The sequence below is a fragment of the Epinephelus fuscoguttatus genome, linkage group LG14, assembly GCF_011397635.1.
Source record: "Epinephelus fuscoguttatus linkage group LG14, E.fuscoguttatus.final_Chr_v1".
Classification (NCBI taxonomy): domain Eukaryota; kingdom Metazoa; phylum Chordata; class Actinopteri; order Perciformes; family Serranidae; genus Epinephelus; species Epinephelus fuscoguttatus.
In genome coordinates, this window is record NC_064765.1 from 19,065,645 (window position 1) to 19,091,055 (window position 25,411).

A 25,411-nucleotide genomic window follows, 5' to 3' on the forward strand; every position below is an offset into this window, starting at 1 on the left:
AACAGAGACATCTATTCATAGTAAGACTAATGTGTGTTTCAGACTTCCAGCTTTGACTGTTATATGAGGGCAGGGACATGCATACCTATACAGACAGGTGTACCATCGTGTTCACATGATAAATAATGAGATATCATGAAGTTACTGATTCACATTAAGAGCAAAGTGCAGTTTCTGAGACTTGTAACCAACTCCTTCAAAAACGAGGACTCAAAGAATCCAGTTCAGCTCGACTCAGTTCACAGTTTGGCCACCAAACCCACAGGAATGACTCAACCATGAATCAGTCCACCATGAAACCCTCGCTCCGGGACATCGAACTGTTCAAGATCAGCCTTGTTGAGTGCAGTTCAGTTCAGCACTTAATCACACGGATAAATCCAGCAGTTTGTGGTAGTTTTTTTTTTAAACATGGAAGTTACCGATGAGTGGTCGTATTTGTCTTTGAATGCTCAGTGATAAATGCTGTCTTGATAAAGCTGATCAGCAGGGACGAGGTGAGTCAAAGAGAAACTCGGCGAACTCTTCAGCCGAATGTCCACACTTCCAGCTCCATCACCCGGAAGTCGTCCGTTTCCGAGAGGCAACAGTTGTTGAAAGTGTAGCAGGGGCTGCTGCGACCCAAGTACAGATTCTCGTCCACCCACAGACCGAAGTGACCGCTGCAGGAAAAGAGACAAACGGTAGGGAAGAAAGAGAAATTAGACATCTTGGACTGCCTCCAAGATGTGAAGTCCTGGATGGCATAAACTCTCTTCAATTAAATGATAGTGAGACAGAAGTGGCCTTATTTGGTCCTTTTATTTCCATCAGGGATGAGGTAAACCACCTTGGGGCCAAACCTTAGTGCCAATGCCAGAAATCTTGGCGTCATCTTCGAGAAGAACGCTGTTGCTAGACATCTAACAGGTACCCAGGAAACAGGCCACATCACACCTGTACAGGCGTCTCTGCACTGGGTACCGGTCAGGTATAGGTCTGAGTTTAAGGTCCTACTGTTTGTTTTTAAAGCCTTACATGGCTGGGAAGCCCAGTGCATCTCTAAGCTCCTCTGCCTCCTTTCCAATGCAAGAACTCTCAGATCCTCTGACCAGCTGCTCCTGGCTGTCTGCGATCGAGCGACTAAAGAGGAAGGGCAGTGGTACTCTTTGATCATACTCCTCTTTTCTTGCCTGAAAAATCTATTAACCAACTCCAGACTGAACAGAATTCAGCTGCCAAGAGATGTGATCACATTACTCTAGTTTCAGCCTCTTCACTCTGGCTCCCAGTATGTTTTACAACAGATTCTAAGATTTTACTGATTACGTCTAAGGCTCTTCATGGTCTCTCTGCCAGTTATATCTCCAACCTCTTATTGCCGTACACACCAGGATGCACTTTGAGGTCCTTGGGCAGAGGTTTTTTGTGTTCCAGAGGCCCTGCTGACAACTAAAGGGGGCAGAGCGTTTGCTGTCAGGGCCCCAAGGCTCTGAAACGGTCTGCCCGAGGAAATCAGGTCACCCGAGTCAGTGATCTTTTTTAAGTCCCTTCTTAAAATATACTTTTATCGGAGAGCCCTCACTGATTTTACTTGAGTTTTAATTTATTTTAAACTGTATATACCAAAGTGTCTTAATCAGTTTCTTTAAAAGTTGTTGTTTTCATGTCTTGTCTGTTTTAATTACTGACATGTAAAGCACTTTGTAACTCTGTTTACTCTGATTACTATTATTATTAGGGTCCGGGCAGCTAAGCTGCCAGGACACTATTGTAATCCTAGGTATTCTTCTTCTTTCTTCTTCTGAAGAAATCATACTTCCCATGGGTGAAAACCCACCAAACTCTGCACAAAGGTCCAGTCTCATGCCAGATATCCTCAGCTGTAAACTCAAGCCAATAGTCCTGATGATGGCGCTACAGCAAGCGTCTAAAGTTCAAAACTTTGAAAATTCATAACAAATCAACCATGCGTGCTACAACTTCACAACTTTCATCAAACTGTAGCCCCAATACTGAAGAAATGAACATTTAAACCTATTAAAAATTATGAAGTTCATCACTCTGGTTTTTTTTTTTTTTAAAAAAAGTGTAAAACTTCTTAAACCTATCTCCTCCCACAATTTTTGCTCAATTGACACCAAACTTGCTACAGAGCATCTTCAGACTGTCCTACAAAAACTACGTTTCTCAGATTTTTGATTTATCACAAATTGAGCCTACAGTGCATCAAAATATTTGACTGTAAACAGTACTGTAAACATATACATGCAAATTCTTGCTAAATAAATCTTCAATGTTCATGAAAAAAAGACAAAATTCTAGAGTCATGGTAGATGATGTGTGGCAAATTTCAGAGTTTTATCTCAAAAACTGAATTTTTGACAGCATTTTGAATTTTGCTCTAATGAGAACAACTGGAGTCAATGTAAAAATGGCAATTTTAAACATCAGTTTTTCAATTATGAAGCAAATCAATCATTGTTACAAACACATTACCAACATCTCCATGCTGTCTAGATGCAATATGTGTATTTTCAGATTTTTGTTTCGATAACTGAATTTTTTACAGTGGTTTGAAATCTGTTTTTCCATGCATGGACGGCTGCTAAACCTGCACGTCTGGCTTAGTCAGTTTGTGAAGCTACACATGAATTGTCACTGACTAATTAGCTCAGTGAGATAGAAATTGATTCTTAGTCTCAGGTTGTGAGTTCAAGCCTCAGCTGATGCAAAAGGCAGATTGTGTTGCTAAATTTCTAAATGTCTTCCAATTCTTCTGCTTGTTGCTCAGAATTTCCTAAAAATGCCCGGACCCGACCCATCGCTGCGCAGCAGCTATAATTACTTTCGCATTCCCCCTCTGTAGACACATTTATAGCCTAGCTGAAGACCCACATGTTTTTGAAGGCCTTTGATTGTCCTTAAGGTTTCCTCTTTTATATTTTATTTTCAGATGTTATTGTTCCGTGCTTTATTTTCTTTCATGCTCACTTATTTGTGCAGGCTTATTATGTCATGTTTCTCTGGTTTTTATACATGCTTTATAATTAAACTTGATTTTATTTGAAATATGCATCCATTTCCTTCTCATATGCTGAATAGATTCCGGATCAAATAGAGAGGAAGTGATAAAAATGCATTCATTACCTGCCTCCACCAATGGCAAAGGAGTCCAAGTCTCCTTTAATAAAGAAGGAGTTCTCTCCAGTCCACCTGAAGCACTGCGGAGAGAAGACAGAGTCAGTCACCACAACACTGTTTCTGTGACAAGTCTTAAAACTTTTTTTTAGCACTAATGAGAAAGTGAATTGTGAAACATTAAAAAATTTGTCTTGTGCAGCCATCAATACCCTGGTGATTTAATCAGATGTGATTTTATCAAGGGGATTTCTTCATGACTTTCTGAGGGATGGATCTGATGCTGTGCTCACACTACAAGCGACACAGCGTCCGCATGACCAGCAGCATTATCGCTGAGTCACCGTTGAAGTGTTGTTCAAGTGCTCGTTACCATAGTTATGTCATCACGGGCTTGTGTGTGTCTGTTGCTTGCCACAAAGCCCCTTTTGATCACAGTCTGAGTCCCGTTTTAACACCACATTACTCTGCCCCACATTACGCTATGTAAAAATTCACCACCTGTACAGTTGTCATGAATGGTGAAGTTAGTTTATGAGACCAAAACTGTTGTTTGTAGCAGACTGTTAACATGTTTATTTCTGCTGTTAAGTTGGGCATTTTAAAATTGGTGTCTCGCCTTTGGAGCCAGCTCCAAGTGGCCATTCAAGGTACTGCAGTTTTTGGCACTTTACCCCAGAGGTTGGCACTTAATTTTGATATTTAGCAGCTATTTTACAAATTGGCTTAACAAAGGGAACTACAACACTCTGTAGGGACGGCTGTTAGGTGGCTTTACCTTGAAGCGAGGATGCAACATGAAGAGGAAAGTTTCTCCTGTGCCATAGAACGTCTCACTGGGCCTCAGAGGGTGAGAGAGGAACGCTCCAAATACCTGATGAAAAAACAAAGAAAAGCAACAAAACATAGTTGAAAAGAATTAAAAGACATCACAATATCTATTATTGATATTAGAGAGAACGTACTGCGAATTTTACCTCATCAAGTGCGTCCTTGATGACGATAAGCACAGGCGAGTCTGTGGCACTGAGCTTTCTGTACAGGGACTTGAGGCTGGCGCCGTGGCGAGACGTGCTGTAAGTCAGCTGCCAGCTGTGGCCAACTGTCCTCGGGGGGAGTTCCTTACATAGCTGAGAGAAGATTAAAGGAGGGGAGGAAAAGTTTAATTACCAAAGGTTAGGCAGGCAGGAGCATAAATATGAACAGAGCCAGATGCTGACATCTCAGTTTTTGCAGTAATCAGTGTACTTCTCTACTCTGGCTCTGAAGCAGGCTGCACCAGCTCTTTTGAATTTAAAGGAATACTTCAATACTTCATATAGGAAATCACAATTTTCAAAAATAATGTAACAAACAAATAATGTTTGTTAATTTGTATGAGACACTTACTTAATATCCTAAAATGTCTTTATTTCTCTGTTTATGCATAGATGATTAAATAAAAAAGTCAAATCTATATTTAACAAACTATTAGTAGTTAAGTTTAACACGTTGCAGTGACTCCCTGTTTACATATTTGTTTTACTTCTGATTGAAAGGCACTGTGGATGTTTCCTAGCAACCGATTCATACATTACTAAAGTCTCAAAGTCCAGCTGAAGTCACAATTACTCATTTCCTTTGCAGCCACAAATTCCTGTCAGTGTGATTGTTCAATTAACATTTTTTCATTGTTGAAAGTAAGAAAGAACTAGAAATCACTATTTTGAAATGAGCTGGTGAGACACAGACTTTTAGTGATGCATTAACAAAGAACTGGTGCATGAGTGTGTGAAGAGTGTGTGTGTGTCACCCACCTCTCTGACATGTGGAGCCTGTAAAATGTGGCTGCTCTCCACGATGTTGTTGAGTCCATCAGGATCCCTGTCGATGACCAGGGTCGGCTTGTCTACACTCTCTTCCATCAACACCATCTGCAAGAGCAACACTGATAAGTTCAAAACAAAACAGGCCGGTTTGTTCAAGAACATCAAGAGGAATTCCTGCTCTCATGACATGTCACTCGGTCGTGACGCTCACCTTGAGGCGAGTGTGTTCACAAACAAACACACCTGTTCTTTCCCATTATTTGCACCAATGTCCAGTGAGATAAATCTCTCCTCTGAAAGTGAAACGCACACACACTCACCTCCCAGTCGTCCCCTGTGCTGCGGTGTCTCTGAAACACCTCCTCCTCCTCTTCCTCCTCCTCTTCCTCTTCTTCCTCTTTGTCCTCAATGAGTACAAACTCCTCTTCGTCACGGCCTGCCTCGCCCTCTTCCTCCCCTCCCTCAAGTATGCACAAGTCGGGTCGGCAGTGTGTAAGGTAGGCGTACAGCTCATCAGAGCTGCAGGGGGAAAAACAAAAGCAGCCAGTCAGACAAATAACCCCGACAGCTGCGTCAACATGGTGAAAGAGACATGACAAGGAGGAGCTTCAGGATGTGACACGTGCTTTTATTTGCACTTGACCTTTACGTCCATGTGCTATCATATAGAAGTGAAAATATGAGGCATCAAATTGGGTTCTGTTTGTAGAGACAAAGGCACCCATTTAATCTCATTCTAGCCAACATGCAACCACCCATATGTCTAACCAGATACTTCTTCATATGCCTGTTTGGAGATTCTCTTCACACACACAACTGCACCTCCATCTACACCTCCAACTCCATTATTAAATTCGTGGACAACACCGCAATAGCTGGCCTGATTTTAGAAGACGATGAAGCTGCCTGCAGGCTGCAGGTGGATCATCTGACTGAGTAATAACAACAGGCCTTAATACTTTGAAAACAAAAGAGACGATCATAAACTTAAGAAGGACTAAGGGCAGACAAAACCTCCCCCTCCACAAACATGGAGAGGTCACAGAAAGTGTATAAAGCCTTAAGTTCCTTGGAGGCACCTTGTTAAAACAGCTGACATGAACCACCAAAACCTCACTGCTGGTTAAAAACAAGTCCCAACAAAGACCCCTCTTCCTCAGGATGCTGAAACAGGCCACAATCCAACAGAAGCGGTTGCTAAACTTCTCCAGGAGCACAGTTAAAACCACCCTGACAAACTGCGCCACAGTGTTGTATCTCAGAGAAAAGCCCTGCACTGCGTGGTGAAGATGGCCCAGTGCATTGTCTGGATAGAGCTCCCATACCTGGACACCATCGACGCCACCGGGCTCGAAAAGAAGGCAAACAGCGCAATCATGAACAACACACACCTCGGCCACTCCCTGTTTGAACCGCTGCCATCAACAGCTTTTACCCCAGGGCTGCGGCCCCCATCAATCATACCCCCCTCAACACACACTAAGGGCTGTAACACACAAAACACACACAAACAAGACCAACAGTGTCCACACAAACACAAAGTTGTGTTCTCAGTAGATGTAAAAGTACCAGTGTCGCAACTCAAATAGAAGTAGGGGGAAAACAATCACACGATGAAAATACTCCATTAAAAGAAGAGGTCCTCCAGCTAATTTTAACACTGTTGAGTGGTTTAATTCATAAACATGCAACAATTTTTGTAAACTGATTACATGTTTTGGAGATAAGATATTAATCGACAAAGTAAATAGTAACTGTAGCTGTGAGGTAAAACTAGGGGTGAGGGGAAAAAATCGATACGGCACAGTATCGCAATATTTTTGTGTGGCAATACTGTATCGTCATAGTGCCAAGTATCGATTTTTTAATTATATAAATTCTTAATATTACAATACAAACTTTAGGTACCCTACTAGAATAATATAATCGGTTGCTCTTTCAGTCCTATAGATACATACTGCGGCTGCAAAAGTTGACTGAAGTGAGATGAACAGACTGAAAACTTTATTTTATTAGATAAAACGGATGTTGACAAAGTTTTCCTTTGGGAACATAATTTACAGTTGAAAAATGACAATTAATTGCGATATATTGCAATATATTTTACTGCAATACTCAGCATATCGCAGCATATTTAAAATCGTGATAGTATCATATCGTGGATCCTCGGGGTGATTCCCATCCCTAGTTAAAACTACAATATTTCCCTCTGAAATTTGGCTGAGTATAAGTATAAAGTAGCATGAAATATGAATGCTAAATACTTGAGTATTAAGTACGTATATATTATAACTAAAGGACGGCACTTAAGTAATCATATTTAGTTAACTCCCAACGCTGTTTTGATGCCATACTCAGCCTTTCACAGTGATCATATGTAACTAACTGTTGACAGACTTGTTTCCAAAAGAGCTACCTTTGTACTCTTACTGTAATGTTCACTGGGTGACGAGAGATTTGTTAACAGAGGACGTAAATATACAACTTAAGTGACCAGTCTGAGCATCACACGTAAATGGAGTTTGTTAATATCAGACGCCATAGCGATACCGGTATTAGGTTGAAGCCTAAGAATAGATTCAAATATATCACAACAAATTGTTTACAATTATTTAAAGTTAAGCTCAAGAAAAATGTAAAAGACGGAACGATCATGACGACAGTGACAGCATTCAAGGAGCCAAACTTTGGTGTCACAACTATTGGAGTCAATGGGGAAGGCACTGCAGATCACACTTGAACCCATCATATCAGATGAGGAAGAGCTACAACCCTTAATAAACACTAATGGTCAAAGTAGCTGATGTGGGAAATACTCTGCAACACAACCATCAGCTGGCTGGCTTGGCTCCTAGACAGTCTGACGCTGTGTGAAAGTAGCCTCAGCTCACTACACTTCAAGGAAAACTTCACCCCAAAAAATAATAATTTCATTCAATTCATGTATCAATTTCTTGTGTTGTTGACTTTTGGAAGAAAACATGTTTTTTCCTGCATGCCTCCAGAGCAGTGGTGACACGGAGGGTATCTACAGGTATACAGGGTGTACCCTGGTGGATTATACTGCACAAGGTGTGTGAGAGTTTGTAAACGGGTGTTTTGATATAGTTTTGACGCCAATTCATCAAGAATTTTCTCAGTTTTTGGATTCTTCGGTAACAACAGAGGCATGCATGAAGAAACGTTAACTTGATTAATTCAACAAAACCTGGGGTGGGTAATTTGGGGGATGACGTGTCCATATCTTTGCCATTAGTCACTGTACCTCTCTTGTGAAAGGGCGAGCCAGGCGTCCCTTCTGGGTAAGGTTTTGGCAGACCCCAGCTGAAGGCCTCCTGCACCCTTTTTCTTCCCTGCAGACGGCTGAACCCGCAGCCGCACAAACATCAGACTCCCAGGACTCCCTGCTGATGACCTCCGAGGCACTGAAAGTTAACAGAGAGCAAGGGCTGACTCATGGTAAAGAAAATTAAAACCAGAAACCATCATTTAGACAGATTCATACCTGCAGTCAGACTCTTCACAGACGACTTCCCTGCTTCATCCATCTGCAGCAGCTCCTTCTTCACTTTACTCGCCGCCTCTTGACCTCCACAGCAGAAGGTGGCAGCGCTGCTCAGGACGGCCACGCCCAGGCCACCAACAGATGCCTCTGACAGCACCTCCAGCGGGCTGCTATCAAGCTCCCCCTCAGCCTCCGCCATGTCTCTGCTCTCTGCCTCCTCCTCCACAGAAACCTCTCTGGTCAGGCCCAGAGCCAGACTGGACAAATCTGACGGAGCCACAGACACCAGAGCTGGCACCGACTCCCCCTTTGGGTTTGGGAAGCCGCCTGCTCGGCTTTTGGCACCCCTCAACTTCTGGAAAATTTTCTTTCCTTTTCTCCTTAATAAGAGATGAACAAAAGAATGAGTGCATTGACTTTTCTTGTATTCTGAGTGTGTGTTTCGGAACAGTGAATCGTTGCTGACCTCTGCTGGGACGTGTTGAAGTGAACACGTGAGATGTCAGAGAAGAAGGACACAGATGCCAGATTGTCAACGGAGCACGACAGCAGGTATTCCTCACAGCCGTGTTCCTTCACCAGAGCGTGCGTCTTACACGGGTCAAAGAAGATCTTGTTAGATGTCACCAGCAGGATGCCTGAAACCACACCCTGACAGACAGAGATACACAGTGTTGATGTTATCCTATAGATGTCTCACTGATGACTCTACTGACAGTAGCGCCGATCACACCCACCTTACGGTCTGTGATGTAGCGGCAGAACAGTTTGAGGTACGGCATGGCCTCCGGTCCCTCGCCCTGACAGCACTCCGGTGGCAGAGCCAGTAAGCAGAGCTGTCCATCAGGCATTGGCACCGCCTCCACATCCTGTCAGGATCACATATGGTATCAGCTTTATGATAAATAGTAAACTTTATTTATATAGCACCTTTAAAAACACAGTTACAGAAAGCTGTACAATGAAACCAAACACATTTAAACGCCAGGAGTATAAAATACAAAACAAATAATATGTCATAAAATGTCAAGGTTAAAACTAAAATCAAGATAATAAATGGGAAATACTGTAACATCAATAACATAGCAATAAAATAGACAGACAGCTCAGATAAAGTCCGGATGTGTATTCTGATAGAAGTATGTTTTTAGGAGAGAATTAAATGAAGTCAGTGACTCAGACAGCCTTATAAATAAGAGGTGGAATGATTCGTTGACGACAATTTTGGTAATTAATAAACCACTAAAGTCATTTTAAATGCAAATAAATAAATTTAAAAATACTGGTTCTAGTTTTGCCATTTGTAAATATTTGTTGATTTTCTTAATTTTTTTATTGTAAGAAACCAAAAATATTTGAATTTTAGACTATTAGTCAGACAAAATAAGCAATTTGAATAAGTTAATGTTGGAAATTGGGTACTTTTTTCTGACATTTTATATACCAAACGATTCAAATATTATTTTAAAAAATAATTAAAAAAAAGCCAGTAAGCAGAGCTGTCCATCAGGCATTGGCACCACCTCTGCATCTGGTCAGAATCACATATTGTATCAGGATTATGATAAAATAAGACCTGGATTGACTAGTCAATGACAGGTTTAATTTATAAACCACTTAAGTAATTTTAAATGCAAATAAAAACTAAAAAAAAAAAATCTGGTTTTGGCCTCAGAAATATCAATATATGTTGATTTTCTTTGTTTTTTTTATTGTAAGAAACCAAAAATATTTGAGTTTTAGACTGGTAGTCAGATAAAATAAGCTTTTTTTTTTTTTTTTTTTTTACTTTTTTGTGACATTTTATATATGAAATGATTAAAATGTTAAAAAATAAAAATGACAAATACATCAACAGTAAAAATACTAGTTTTTTGCATCCCTAAATAAAACTGCAATATACCATTTATATATTAAATTTCAAGTCAAAATATTAAGTTATTGCTCATATGTATATAAGTTTGCATGTCCTCTGCTCATATTCATGTGTTGTTTGTTTTGTTCCTCACTTGGTGCAAGGTCTGACGAGTAAGAGGTGTTGTGGGAGGCTGCACTGGATGGGAGGTATAAGGGGAGAGCTGCAGGAGGGACGTGTTGGTAAGGTGGAGAAACAGTGTTGTGGGGTTAAGGGGACCCAGGACGCGGGTGGTTGGGTAAATAAACAATGCCTGATGATAAAAGTTTATTATTTTTCTGTTTGTACACAAAATGAATAAAGAGATTTAACCTGGAGTAAACAAACTGCAACATATCAATCAAGCTGGTAATCCCACTGTAGTCCTCAAAAAACCTCCTTATTTCTATGACATGTGTGTCTCTATAATTTTCTCTGTGATGACAACACTTTTTGTCTCCATTTATAAAGAGGTCCATAATTTCACACAGAAAAGACGTGACACCAAAGATGAACTCAGCATCATTATATTTTATGCAAATTCAGTCCCTAATATACAATTTTCAAATGTCACAGTTTGATTCTGCTTCTACATAATTTTGGAAACAAAAAGATTTCTGAGTCCGCATTGCAATGTTTTAATGGCTGTGTTTGTAGTGTTGCTGGTTTCCAAGGTTACAAGTTTTGTTCATTTGATGCAATATAAAAGCTCATTTTTCTTCACCACATTTAACAACTGACTAATAAGATGAACAGAGCGATACTAATGTGAACAGTCTGTTTAACTACAAAGACATCTCTGTTGCCATTAAGAGTGTTTTCCCTCCCTTTTGATGACTTCACCTGTGTCTGATTGTCGGTCCCGCCCTGATTAGCCTCACCTGTGTCTCGTTATCCTTCCCCTCACCACAATATTGAGAGGCCGTTTACACGTTGCCGGCTATTTTCATAAACGGACATTTCACCCGTGTATATATACACAAGAGCACGCCAAACCTGTAGGTGGCAGTTTAACGAGAAGCTCAAGCCTTCCATGTATCCATTGTCACCATAGCAACATAGGTCACACTTTTGACACAGGCTCAAGTTACGGCGCATACTGTGACGTCGGCTGCCTATAAATCCGTTTATCTCCGTTTATCTCAGTTTACATGCAAACGCGCAACCGGAGTTTTCCAAAATCTCCACTCTGGCCGGAGTTTTTAGAAAGACTCGTTTTCAGAGGAGAAATCTCCGTTTGCGTGTAAACGAAGGGCACAAACGTCCTTTTCTTGTTTTTTGGATTTAGCCTGTTGATTGACTCTGCCTCTGCCTCATCCCTGTTGGATATGTTTGCCTCTACTGATTGACCCTCTGTGTACCAAAACTACATTCCTACCAATGAAGACTGAATTATTTTACCAGAACTGTCTCCACGCTATCCTTGAGTCCACTCTCACCTTTTGTTAGACTATGCAGATGTGTTATAGAATATGCATTTAAAATATGCATATTACATCATATTATATATAAATAAATTATATATACTGATTATATAATCATACTATTTGACTATATATATATATATATATATATATATACAAATTTATATTGGTCTATATACATATTCCTATACAAATCCTTTATATTTATATTTATACTGCACTGTCTACTATCCTGTGCAATTTCTTATTTGTGCAATGATATTTATATATTTCTATTTTTTCCAATACAAGGCTACACACAATGTGTGTGTTAACAGTTATTCTGTGCAATTCTCCGTAATGAACATACAATATCTCTATAAGTGAAAGGTGCATAGAGTGTTTATAGCTTTAATAATATTCTATTTTTATTTTATCTTACATGTATTTTGGTTGTGTTTCTATGTGGTTTCATTTCAATTCATTACTCAATTACTTTCTTCCTTTTTCCTTTGCTTTTAACTATCAAGCTGCTGTGCATGTGAATTTCCCTGGTGTGTGATTAATAAAGTTTACGTTGTATTGCGCTGCGCTGTGTTGCGCTGCGTTACCTTACATTACCTTAGTTTAAGTTACGTTACCTTACGTTGCGTTACCTTACATTATGTTACGTTACGTTACTTTACGATACCTTACGTCATGTTATGCTACGTTACCTTATGATACCTTACATTATGCTACCTTAAGTTACCTTAGGCTACGTTACCTTACATTATGTTACCTTACGATACCTTACGTTATGTTACCTTATGTTACCTTGGGCTACATTACCTTAGGGTTATCTTACGTTACTTTATGTTACATTACGTTACTTTGCGTTACCTTACCTTTACGTTTCCTTACGTTACGTTACCTTATGCTACATTACATTACATTATGTAACCTTACCTTACATCACATTACCTTACACCACATTGCTTTACCTTACCTTACCTTACCTTACATTACCTTAACTCATCTTATCAACGTGTATGCACCATTTTCTTCCTGTAGTCAGTCTTAGCCAGTTTGAGAGTTTAGTTTAACTTGTTCCTAAACTAGGGGTTGAGCCCCTCCAAAGAGTTGCAGGGTGATATGAGAGGTCATCAGATAATTTATGGGGTATAATAATTTGTCTTCATTTTTTGGCTTTTCTCTAATCTTAAATCTTGTTGTGAAATCATGGATTAATTTGACTTCTTCAAAGAGTTATTTAAATGAAACCATCTGAGAAGTTTAGAGGGGAAATCACTCCAGCTCATAGATATTTTTAATGTGCTCTTCACTTCAGTTACACAAATATGTTTTTCAAATAATGCAAAACCAGTGCTTTTTAAATTTCATAACATGCAGTAAAGGAAGATGTCTTTTCTTACCAGTAGTTTGTCATATTCAGCCTCTGGTGAGGGCGGCTGAGGTTGAGCAGCGAGAGTTTTCGAAGAGTCCGGATCAGCCTCGGCCTCTTGCTTCAATTTAGGATCAGAGTCCAGTTCTGGCTGAGACGATTCTCGACCAGCAGGAGTGTTTTTTCCCTTCGGTACGACCAGCTGCTTTAAAATGGAAGCCATGATAAGAATAGCTCTGACATTGAAATAGATACAACCCGCTGTCTGCTGTGACTACTTCCTCTTTCTACAGGCCTGTATTTCCCCTCTTCTATTTGTTTGTATTCACATCTTTGCTCCACACGTCATGTCACACATGAGGGTTGTGGATGAGGGGCTGGAGGAATGTTTTTACAACTACAATATTTCAATGCATGACATTAAAATGACTGAGGAGTACACACACACACACACTGAGGTTGCCTGAATGGGTTTAGATGGAGCAACACACTTCCTGCCTGAAGCTGAATACTTGCAGCTGAAGTCATGAGACACACAGGGGGAAAGTTTTGTTTTACAAATCAAGTGAACAACAGCAGGCAAAAACATGTAAATTCCTTCCTTTCACACATGTAAGAAACCCACTTAAAGAGTGCGTAGTCAGGTGCATTATGTGCTTACAGTTGACTCTTACCTCTCTGGGGATGAGGGTAGCAGACGAGGAGGGTAAAGTTGAAATGGAGGGGCGGTGTCCCAGTTTGCCCTCTTCTGCTGAGGATGTACCATTACTACTGAACTGAGAGGAGACGCTGAACACCGTGTCCCCGGGGAGACCCTGAAACACAAACACAATCTGATCACACACCAGATCTCAAGAAGATTTTCCTTGTTAATGCATAAAATAGTTTTGCATTCATCTGGATGCATCCAGCAGCTGATACTGTCACTCTGGGAATATTTAAGGAACCTTGCTTGCTACTTAACAGCTCAGTTTAGAGGAGAGGTTTCTGGAGGAAGCTTTAATAACTGAAAAAGGGTTCCTGGATGTCTAGAGTGTAGAATTTAGTGGCATCTAGTGGGGAGGTTGCAGAATGCAATCAGTTGAAACTTATCCGTTGTGCTAAGCGTGTAGGAGAGCTGCGGTGGCTGACACATAAACACGAAAATGCAAATGGCCCTGTCTAGAGCCAGTGCTTGGTTTGTCTGTTCTGAGCTACTGTAGAAAAAACAAGGCAGATTCCACTGAAGAGGACCTGCTCTGTATAAATGGCTCCTTCTAAGGTAATGAAAACACAATGATTATGAAAACATGTTTATGAATGTTATACCATTTCTTTAAGAGGCTAGAGAAAGCCATCCTTCTGTGACAACAGCTTTTAATCATTGTTTCTCAAAACCATTCAGACATACAGTCAAAGATAAATTAACGCTCATAAATCTTGACAAAATGAAATAATTTGATCCTTATTCCTAATTAAAACTGATGTGAAATTACCTAAAAAATAACCCTTCATTTAAAAAGGATTGTAGGCTATTATTGTGGGGACAAATCTCTAGTCTGCTCGGCTAAGAACCCAGCGCGTGGCTAAGCTATAAGCCACAAAGCTAATGTTATGCTAGCAAGCCTCAATGTCAGTGATGTTGCTTACAGCTGACAAACAGTATAAAGTCTGACTGTATGTTTTAACAACAAGACAGTCTACTTAACCATCTAACTGTCCCCAAATTACTACTACAACATTTCACAAACAAAGGGTTGTATGTGTAGCAGGCTCCAAGGACAGCAGCTCGGCCTTGGCCCCAATTTTTCCCGGTGGCCACTTGCGGTTTTGCAGCAAAAAAATGCCCTGCAGCCCAATTGACCATCATAGCAAAAGAGACATCTGTAAAACTGTTGAAAGGACATCTCAAACTGCAAACAAGCTCAACTATGACTCTTTCTATGATAACATTTTTGATTGATGGAGGTTTTATATTTGTAAAACTTTCCTCAAGCTGAGAACATTGATTTAAATATCTGTGATGCCATCATCACATTGTAAAGTCTATGAGAAGTCGCGAGTGGGGCCAACAGGAGAAACATTTCTGTGCATATTCAGGGGGCCGTACACTGCGGAAGTAAACCTGGAAGCTACAAACTTTTTCTGCTGTATTTTTGCGTTCAATCGTACTGAATAGGCGGCATCTTGGGGTCCAGTATCTAGTTAGTATTATACATCTATGATGTTCACACCGTAGCCAGAAATAGTCTTATGAGTTGAACTCTGATACGATATAATGTAATCTTTAAGTTGTGCAGGAGCAAATAATATTGAGGAGCTCTGCTAACTGCTACTTGAATATAATCACAGACCCAAAGACCCACTGCCATTTATTGTGCAGAACTCACTGCGTGTTTCCGCTGTAAATCAGTTCAAACAGAGTGGATCTGAACCTGTGAATATGATATATAATACAAAATTATAGTTTGCGAGTTGCAGAGTTGAAACAGTGAGAGTGAATCATCAGTTCCACAACTGTCATCCACTGACAGATGGATCCATTGACCTAAATTAGATTACTGGTGCCTGACAGATTATGTGACCACAGGAAAACTGTGTGCTTTGGTGTTGGTGTGAGCATGTGGATGTGTCTGGAGCTGTGTGTGTGTGTGTGTGTGTGTGTGTGTGTGTGTGTGTGTGTGTGTGTACTTGTCTCTGCATGAACTATGTGTGTGGTGGTTTATGTGTTTGTACATATACTATATATATATATATATTTTTTTTTTTTTTTTAAATCATGCACTCCTGAGAGTACAAACACAACACAAGCTGCTCAGCAGTTTTAAAAAGAAGGATATATGAAGTCAGTGTGACAGTTATTCAAACTAACGTTCGCCTCCTCCTTAACTGCCTGTAGGAAAATTTTTCTTCAATGGAAACACCCCCCGCCACCCTCGTGTAAAGCGTGGCTGCATGACACTCTGTCTATCCTGAACTAGGAAAGGTTTTACTTCCTTTGAGGCCGCTGATCAGTTATATTGATCAGCTTACCCCTGGTGAAGTGTCACTGAAGTGGTTAGCCTTGTGCCTGTCAACATCGGATGCATGCATCGCTGCCTGAACATAATGTGTATGCAAAATTAGTTTTAATTATTACTGCACAAATAGGAAATCGCACAGGATGGTGTGCGTGTGTGTGTGTGTGTGTGTAACTGTATGCAAACTGTGACTATACTGGCTTTAACACCGCAGGCCTTCAATAGTCTGGTGTTGCAGCCTGGATTTCAGCAACTACTAACTCTTCTTGTTCATTATTATGTGTATTTATATGTATCATTACTCATATTACTTTTATTAATATTCTTTCTGTGATTATTTAATTTAATTTCATGTCATTTACCAATTCTTACAGCGCATTTCTACTCTTCCATTATCCTTCTGGCTACTCTTTGCTCATTAACCCTTTGAACCCTGAGCAAATTAGCTCAATTTTTTTTTTAAAACACGGGAAGAAGGCAATTAGCAACAAAAGAAGAAACAACCCCCCAAAAATTGTGAGAAATTAGTAAAAAGAGAAAATTGAAAAACAAGATAAATAGAGAAAGAAAGTTAAAAACAAGGAAATGAGCTGGAAAGAGTGCTTAAAAATATAATAATTCTGTAACATATCATAAAAATGTAATAATAATAATAATAATAATAATAATAGTAGAGTTTTTCCTTTTCTTTTTTACCCATATTTTTGGAAGAAATCCAACCAATTTACTTGGGGTTCAGAGCTTTAAATACTTGTAAAAGACATCTGAAAGCAGCACAAGAAAAGTGATGTCGTTCCAGGTTTCAAAAGGTTAAAGGGATCTGTGGAATGGTATTGAGGAAAATAAGAACGAGCTGTAAACTCTTAGTAAAAAAAATGAAAATACCAACTGTGTTCTGTGTTCTATGTATCAATAATGCTTGTTACAATAAAGGATGTGCCGCTAAAATCTCTACTTTCAATCTCAACATCCAGTCATCACAAAAGACTTTAAGTTGAATCAACACCTCTGTGAAACAGTTTCAACGGACCTGAGTATTATAGCTGTTGCATTAGAGTGCATTAGCTTGAGCTCAGTGTACCTAATAAACTGGCAGGTGAATATACTGTATGTGCTTCCTCTTCTGCTCAACAATGTGAAATATATGTTACAATAAAAATCCATAAATCTTAAAATAGGACTTCAGGAAGACACGGAGGTCAACACAATCACCAGAGCGCTCAGTAATAAGCAGTAACGCCCTTTCCAGATTCAAGATAATAGAAAAATCAACACTTTCTTTCATATTTAACAACTCAGCAGCAAAATTTAAAAACCCAGCTGATAAATACCTTTGAATAAACGTCTGCATATACATTCCTCCGGCTGTATTTGTTGTAGAGGCTCTGAAACAGACTCTGTTTTCCCATGGCGCTCTTGAACGGCTCTGACACTCACCTCTGAACCTTGGACGCACTTTATCAACTCTATCATGACCATAAATTCTGAAACCAGCCACAAAATGCTTGCTCTAGCATACCTCATCAGATGATACACACAGCAATAAATCCATTATCTGTCCGTCGCCTCCCAACTTCCTAAATTTTCTTTAACTTGTTCCCAAGTTGTTTCAAAACAAAAACATGTGACTCACCCTGCTGCTTGTGCTGTCATCTGACGGGCCACTCATATGTTCCTGCTTCACCGCAGTATTGTTCAGATCCCATGAAGTCCCTGTGAGAGAAAAAGAGTCATGAGAAAACATCCTGAGCACAGCACAGCGCCTCTTCCTAACAGGATTAATGCACCACGGCTCATGTGCCTGCCGCTCCTGCCCATATGAAAATAACTTTATGCAAAGACTGCCGACAGGCTCAGTGTGAGAATTACAAAATGTAAATTCAAGCTCGAGTTCATCCCACAATTTGCCTCTACTTAATGCACCCAGGGGACATCGAACACTGCAGGCGCACCTTGCAGGTAGTACTGCCGCAGTTTGGGGTTTCTGATGTGGGGGGTGTGGTTGAGAGGCCGGCCCACGGCGGCTTGGTGCAGACGCTGGCTGCTGGCTGTGGGCTCCTGCATCACTCGGGCCTGAGGTTGAGTCTCCCAGGGCCGCTTAGCGAACTGTGGAGGCTGAGAGACGCCAGGAGGAAGCTTGGAACCCAGCCTGAGAGAGAAGTAGAAGAAACAGATGAAATTACGCTATATTTAAAGGGACAATTCAACCCAAAATAAAAAAAATCATATTTCCCCCCTATCTGTAGAGCTATTCATAAAACTAGATTGTGTTAGTGTGAGTTGCTGTGTGTTGGAGATATCGGCTGTAGAGATGTCTGCCTTCTCTTTAATATAATGAAGCTAGATGGCACTTGGCTTTTGGTGCCAACAGCAATATTTCTCTCCAGAAATCATGACCCGGTTACTCAAGATAATCCACAGACCTTGTTGTGAGCAGTTTCATTCAATCATTCATTCATTTTCCGTAACCCCTTGGGCTGCAGCCTATCCCAGCTGACACTGGGTGAGACTATCACAGGGCTGACACACAGAGACAGACAACCATCCACACTCACATTCACACCTACAGTCAATTCAGAGTCACCAATTAACCTGCATGTCTTTGGACTGTGGGAGGAAGCCGGAGTACCTAGAGAAACCCACGCTGACACGGGAAGAACATACAAACCCTGGAATTCGAATGCCCCCCACCCTGTGAGGTGACAATGTTAACCACTCTACCACCATTTTACTGAACTACACCTGCCACCTCTATCACCAGGCAGAAGGAGGTATGCATCTACTCATGGACTAGAGGCTTGTGACGAGACGTAAACATTAATGGCGTCCTCCCCGGCTGAGCTGTAACGTTAGCTAGCTCAGCGATGCTGGGTGAGGTAGCAGTAGATGCACGCTTCCTTCTGTGCGGTGGTAAAGATGTAGTTTGGTAGAAAGAAAATAGTTCCTACATGAAACTGCTGTGGATTATCCTGAGTAACCCTGTCCTGATTTCTGGAAAGAGACATTGCTGTTGAGTTTTTTTAATGCATTTTTTGGCACTCTGAGATCCACAAGCTGAGTGCCATCTAGTTCCATTATATTCAAGAGAAGGCAGACATCTCTACGGCCAATATCTCTAACAATTGGCAACTCACACTAGAACGATCTAGACTGATTGACAGCACTACAGGTAAGAGGAAAAATACGTACGTTTGACTTTTTAGGATGAACTGTCCCTTTAAGGTAAAAGTTCACCCTCAAACAGAAATTATATTTGGGTTACAACTACTGATTAGTTCCTTTATGAATTAGTCGTAGTTACTGATCATCGACCAATCAAGGGTTTGGTCTACAAAAGGTAATTTAATAATAAAAGTGCCCAGAACCCAAAGTGATGTCTCTAATAGTATATATAGAAAAGTAGTCCGTCTGGACAATTAAAAAATTTGAAACATCAAATATTTGGCACTTTTTTGATTAAATTACTGTAACTTATAACTGATTATCAAAGTAGTTGCATTTGAATTTATGTCAGCTGACTAACCATTGAAGCAGTCATTTAGATTCTGTTGTTACGCTATAATGATGCCTCAGAAAATGAAGACCCACTGCACTGATATACATAGGTACACTTTATCAGATATCTAATCATATATCTTTTCAACCCCCCCAAAATATAACAAACTGTCTTTACATGACTGCCTACATGCTATTAAAATTTAGATGGTTGCTAATTTTCTTCAGCTCAGCGCTGATGAAACAGAGGTTCTTATTTGCGCCTTGTTTCCTTCTCCTCATCTGGAGAAATGTGGGTGTCACATCTGAGCAGGCGCGATCTGTTGAACAGCATGTGAAGTGTTTGTTCCCGCTGAGCTGTGAATAACATTGTTAAACTCACTGCATCTTACTGCGTTGTTAGCAAGACATCCCTGGATGTACTTATTTTATAACATCCCTATATTATGTTACTGTACCACTCTGTGTGCCTTTGCATATTGACCCCAAAGACGTTTACAAGAGGTCCAATACGCAGCTGCAAAGCTCTTAACTGCTGATCTTCGCAAACGTCTCATGTGACTCCAATCTTGATTTCTTTACACTGGTGATAAACAAATAACTTGCAACCTGCCAAAAATCAGATCACTCTGTGCACAGCTGAGGTGTGTTTTATTACCACTGTATATTGAAACTGAAAGATGTAGCTGAGGATGAAAGAATGTGTGAATATTGTGAGCTGAATGAGGTGAAAAATGAAATCCAGTCTATACTGTCCATCATTTCATGCTTTATGACAACTATTGTTTAAAATGGTCAAATTCCTCATTTAGATTTGATCGTTACAGAGGATTGAGCGTTAACTGAAAACCTTTTGATAGTGTTTGTGCATCCTCTTAGTTTCTTTTTAGGAGGAGGAAAGTAACATGTGACGGATCCCTCTGACTCTGTTTTGTTTGCACTGCGGACTGTCGGTCTGTGAACAGGATCGAACAGTGTTTGGCACTGATTCAGGAAGGTGTACATTTTGTCCTGTTTGGATTTATGTGTTGTATCTTGTGCCCCGAGGCTGTGCTTCTGCTTTGTTTTTCTTTTTGTCTTGGATATCTCTCTGTGCATTGTGTGTGGGAGGTTTATGTCTTTTGTGTCCGGATGATATTTATGTATTGTGTTGTTGGATGATGGTGAGTTTGTTTGGTTTGTTATTGGTTAATGTGTCTGAATAATCTCATGAGGGTCAATGATCATTCAATGACCTAATTAATTAATTCTTGTTTGAGAACATGTTAAATTTCACCATAGTGCAAAGCTGTAAATTTCCATATGTCTTCTTAAATCACTGCATGATTTAAAATGACTCACATGGCAGTAGTATCGTAGGATTTATGCCTTTATTCACCGTCTATAAAACAGCTACTAGATGTTTTTATTGATGACATGGTCTCCACAGTCTCTGCTACAGCTTCAAACTCACCCGTGGATACTTGTTTTCTCAAGTCATCAATGACTTGTTGGTCTATAAAATAAAATGGTCGCAAAATATCAGAGGTGAGACCAAGTCATTGTTTTGCAAGTCACAAGTAAGTCTCAAGTCACTGCTGAAACGTCCCAAGTCAAGTCACAAATCCTTAACATTGAGTTTCGAGTCCTTGACAAGTCACATTGCACCAAATGTGTTGCATTTCAACAACAAATTAATACATAAAATCTACAAAAATCACAAATGCATTTTAAAATGTTTACCTATTTTTTAAAAACTGAATGTGTAGGAAGTTATTGTGGTTCGATCCCCGGCCCTTCCAGTCCACACATGGAAATTAGCCTTTAGCTAAATCTGGTGCAAACATCTTTTTGTTTTGTAAACAACTAATGTACGTGCACGCTGTCCTTTTTATAAACTAAATAAACTAAACTAAACATGTCAAAGTATACTTGGGCAAGATGCTGAACCCCAAATTGCTTTCGTTGGCTGTTCCAGGTGTGTGAGTGAGTGTTGATGCTCAGAGTAGCAGGTGGCACCATGTATAGTAGCTTCAGCCACCAGTGTGTGAATGTGTGTGTGAATGGGTGAATGTGACGTAGTGTAAAACTGCTTTGAGTGGTGCAGCCCATTTACCATGCTGCAACTCGTTTCTTGTTGTCCGCCTCATAGTTTTCGTGCAAGAATGAAATTAATTTTGGTGTAATTTTGTGTCAGTGACATAATGTTAGTTCTTCATGGCTCTCTCCTGCAGTCTGATTGGATGCTGTCTGATTAGTTCAAATAAAGTAGATCTGGGGAATTAAGTGTCGACTTGCTGTGAATGACTAGTGTTCACATTAGTTGGTTCAGAAAATGAAGTGATTCACAGGACAGTTTTTAATTTCTTTACTTTTAAATCTTTGGGCTTGGCGGAAGGTGTCAAGTCTTTTCAAATTAAAAGGCTCAGGCCCAGTGAAGTCACAAGTCATTGGTGTTAAAGCTCAAGTGGAGCTGCAAGTCCTTTTTGTTTTTGTCGTGTTGAGTCTGAAGTCATCAAATTCATGACTCTAGTCTGACTCGAGTCAAAGCCACGTGACTTGCATCCACACCTCTGCAAATTAGTGATGAAATGGCCTTCAACATATCATAGAAACCCATATATTCAGGTTACTATCACATAAGACAAAGAGTTTGCGTGTTCTCCCCATGTCAGCGTGGGTTTTCTCAATGTACTCCGGCTTCCTCCCCCAGTCCAAAGACATGCAGGTTAATTGGTGACTCTAAATTGCCTGTAGGTGTGAATGTGAGTGTGAATGGTTGTCTGTCTCTATGTGTCAGCCCTGTGATAGTCTGGTGACCTGTCCAGGGTGTACCATGCCTCTCGGCCAATGTCAGCTGGGGTAGGCTCCAGCACACCTGCGACCCCCAACAGGATAAGCGGTAATGGAAGATGAATGAATGAATCAGAAAGAGTAAAGGTGCAAAAGGCAGCAGAATAATCTCAGCTCAAAGGTCCGCTTACCAGTGTTTATAGCTTTCAACCGCATCTCAAGATCTTCATTCAGACTCAGTTCATTAGGCTGAGATTACTTCTCTACATACAACTCTTTAAGGTCAAGAGTGAATGTACACGCTAATATGTGTTAGGGTGTCTAGCATTGATTCATGGATTCATGGTTTAGCATATCTGAAGTGTGAATAACTGTATGGAGCAGCGTCACAGTCCGATCAGAGTTATTTATAGGGGGAGTGGGAGTTGTCTGCGTGATGGATAGTTCCTCTTGTAGCTCTCACCCACATGATGCTCTGTGATGGAGCATGGAATCCTTCTGTGACAGCCGATGAATCCAGCTGATGAAAATACGCATTTTGTGCTAAAAAAAAAACCTATTTGTGTTGTAGCCATGCATGACACATGATTAGTGTTAATCTGGACATGTCACCCTTCTTATGAGAATAATGAAAGACCGAATTGTGGCGTGCTTAAATCTGAAAGGCAAATGCCAGCCAAACTCGTCACAAGTCTGCCCAGAGCTTTCCCCTTTTGTTTTCTCTCCAGTAATCCATGTATTTACAGGCCTGACCTGGTCTTGACGTTGCCAAAGTAGCTGGTCCTGGTCTTGTCCCTCTGGGGCTCATGGTCCATGGCTCCTAGAGTCTCCGGCCTCCTCACGGACTGAGCCATTTTCTGTCTTTTTCTTTAGTCTAACGCTGGTGTCGGGGGCAGTTGCAGAGGGATCAGGGGCTCAGCTGGCATCCTTCCTCCTCCTTTTATTCCCCATGCCTACCTTTTGCCCCAGTTACACCTACACAAAACAGGAAGTCATAAGATGTGGGCTGATTTTAGGGATGGTAAATCTGTAGCCACATGACCCCATAAGGAAGTGAGCGAGACATGTAGCAGAGTAATGGAGCCAGGTTGTCAGGCAATCAATATAATTAGTGTGTGTGCTTGCAATTAACGTGCCTGAGCTTGTAGTCTAAGGTTGCTGACCAGGTTCAGCTCTCAGTGGCTTAATATTGCCGTAATAATGTGAATTAAATGGATCACAGAGCTCTTGGCAGTGCACAGCTTTATTTAGACATGACCTAATACTATGATCATATCAGGGCTCAGGAATGCATCTGGCTACATCCTGGAAAACCCTAATTTCAGCAACTCATACGGCATTACAGCCTCACACACCCCTCCTGGGTGGCGATTTGCCTGTCATCTCTGAATTAACAGCACCAGCAGGGTTAGCCTAACGTTGTCCTGCACCCTTTAAAGTGCAGTCCCTCCTCATATGCCATTATGATTGAAAGAATGATCACAATTTGCTTCCTGTAAATGCTAGAGGATGCAACAATCACCATGGAGGAAGTAAGCATTTTAGGCGACATTACAGAATGATCGAGACTGCTGCTATTGCAGAAAGAAAATGACATCGGCAGCTCCGCAGAGATGAAGCGCTCACGGGAGCATCAGGTAAACTGAGCAGGATCTTTACTGACCTGTGTCTCGCCCAGGGATGGAGACGGGTGGCGGTCATATGAGCGCGTCCTCATATTGCAGTGTTATGATATCACTGCAGACAACACTTACAAGTTCAATATTCAAGCTCCGCCCACTGCTTAAAGGGCCGCGCGCCGCAAGTCAAGATAGTTCCCCCACACACCGGCCGGCCGGCTGACGGCCGCGAATCCGGAAGTAGATGGTAGGGAACCATTTCGTGTTGTCAGACATCTTGTCTCATGAAGAACTGATATACTCCAGTGCACCCTTTCTCTTTTATTCATTTATTCTCCAGTTATTTATTATATACTGCGTACTTACGTCATTCATACACCTTTATGTTTATGGTTAAATGTTTTTACAGTTAAAGAATAAGAAAAGGTGCTTCTTCTGCATATAGAGCTCCAAAAAAAAGACAGGAAATTTAAGGCTTGCTAAGCACAGAGAAATAATTACCGCAAAACTTCAATTAATAGCCCAGGCTATTATTGGTTACATTACTGAAATCAACAGGCCTGCGTTTGGGACAGGCCTTTAGTTCTTTTCACACGAAACAATTGCTCAGGAAAGACGAGAAATACAATCAAATTGCTTATTTAAACCAGTATGAACATTACTTGTTTAAAAATTAGGCTTCAGATGATATATCAATTATAAATCATTCATCTGATGTAGCTCCAACAGAAAAATGCATCAGAGTGATTGTGAGGTACGGCACCTGGCATACCGACACAACACCACTTTATCCTGTTATAAGTTTACTCACAACTTGCATTAATTTTTATGAAAACCCTTTTGATTCTTTTGATCTGAGGACCCTTACAGACTAAGGGTATATGAAGGATATAACAAAAATAAATAAATGAACTGCTTGGTAACCAGACCAGGCCTCTTATTGAGACAGGCCTTTATTTGTCAAAATGTGTAGCCACACTGGGCTAGTAAAAGAGACTAGGCTTTTAACTGAAGTTTTACGGTATTTTTTCAGGAGAATTTCATTAGGGTTAGGGAATCCCCAGAGGCCCCACAATATGCAATATTATCATGATACTTATGTCATGATACAATCTTGTCATTTGAACATCTTGTGATATGCTGAGTATTGCAATAACATATATTGCCATAAAGTTTTTCAGTGGCAAATCATATGTCCTAAAGGAAAACTATCAGTCTTTTCATCTCACTTCAATCATTTTTATTGCAGCAAAATGTATGTTGGATTGAAATTAATTGTATTACTCTACTAGGCTACCAAAAATTTAATTTGTATTTGCAATATAAATCATTTATATAATAGAAATATAGATACTTGGCATCCATCTATAGGTAAAATACTGTCATGGAAAATTTTGCAATGCTGCAAGCTA

At 40.4% G+C, this 25,411-nt stretch overlaps 1 protein-coding gene across 4 annotated transcripts; it reads right to left on the reverse strand.

The window, feature by feature from the left end:
* Positions 1–344: 344 nt before the first annotated feature.
* On the reverse strand, positions 345–24,155 carry si:ch211-15d5.11 (nuclear receptor coactivator 7). 4 transcript variants are annotated; one of them, XM_049595620.1, is made up of 16 exons: positions 24,044–24,155; positions 23,134–23,355; positions 18,066–18,262; positions 17,747–17,826; positions 13,789–13,929; positions 13,146–13,316; positions 9,171–9,302; positions 8,900–9,084; positions 8,434–8,813; positions 8,194–8,353; positions 5,249–5,447; positions 4,917–5,033; positions 4,098–4,250; positions 3,899–3,994; positions 3,130–3,203; positions 345–662 (listed from the first exon to the last, which is right to left on the reverse strand). In XM_049595620.1, exons 2-16 carry the CDS (start codon positions 23,232–23,234, stop codon positions 527–529), a joined length of 2,322 nt encoding a protein of 773 aa, XP_049451577.1. In that variant the 5' UTR covers positions 23,235–23,355; positions 24,044–24,155; the 3' UTR covers positions 345–526. The 4 variants fall into 4 exon arrangements, with proteins under 4 accessions (XP_049451577.1, XP_049451576.1, XP_049451578.1 ...); XM_049595619.1 differs by having other exon boundaries at positions 13,146–13,319; XM_049595621.1 differs by lacking the exon at positions 23,134–23,355 and having other exon boundaries at positions 13,146–13,319; positions 24,044–24,149.
* Between the last annotated feature and the right edge of the window lie 1,256 nt (positions 24,156–25,411).

What these genes read in the sequence shown, in the direction of transcription:
- si:ch211-15d5.11 (XM_049595619.1), bottom strand. Translation starts at nt 23,234, where the DNA reads ATGGCTCAGTCCGTGAGGAGGCCGGAGACTCTAGGAGCCATGGACCAT. An exon ending in TTTGGCAACGTCAAGACCAG is followed by an intron (nt 18,263 to 23,133) that starts GTCAGGCCTGTA and finishes CTTCTCTCTCAG; the next exon opens with GCTGGGTTCCAAGCTTCCTC. An exon ending in GCACAGGGGACGACTGGGAG is followed by an intron (nt 5,034 to 5,248) that starts GTGAGTGTGTGT and finishes TTGCTCTTGCAG; the next exon opens with ATGGTGTTGATGGAAGAGAG.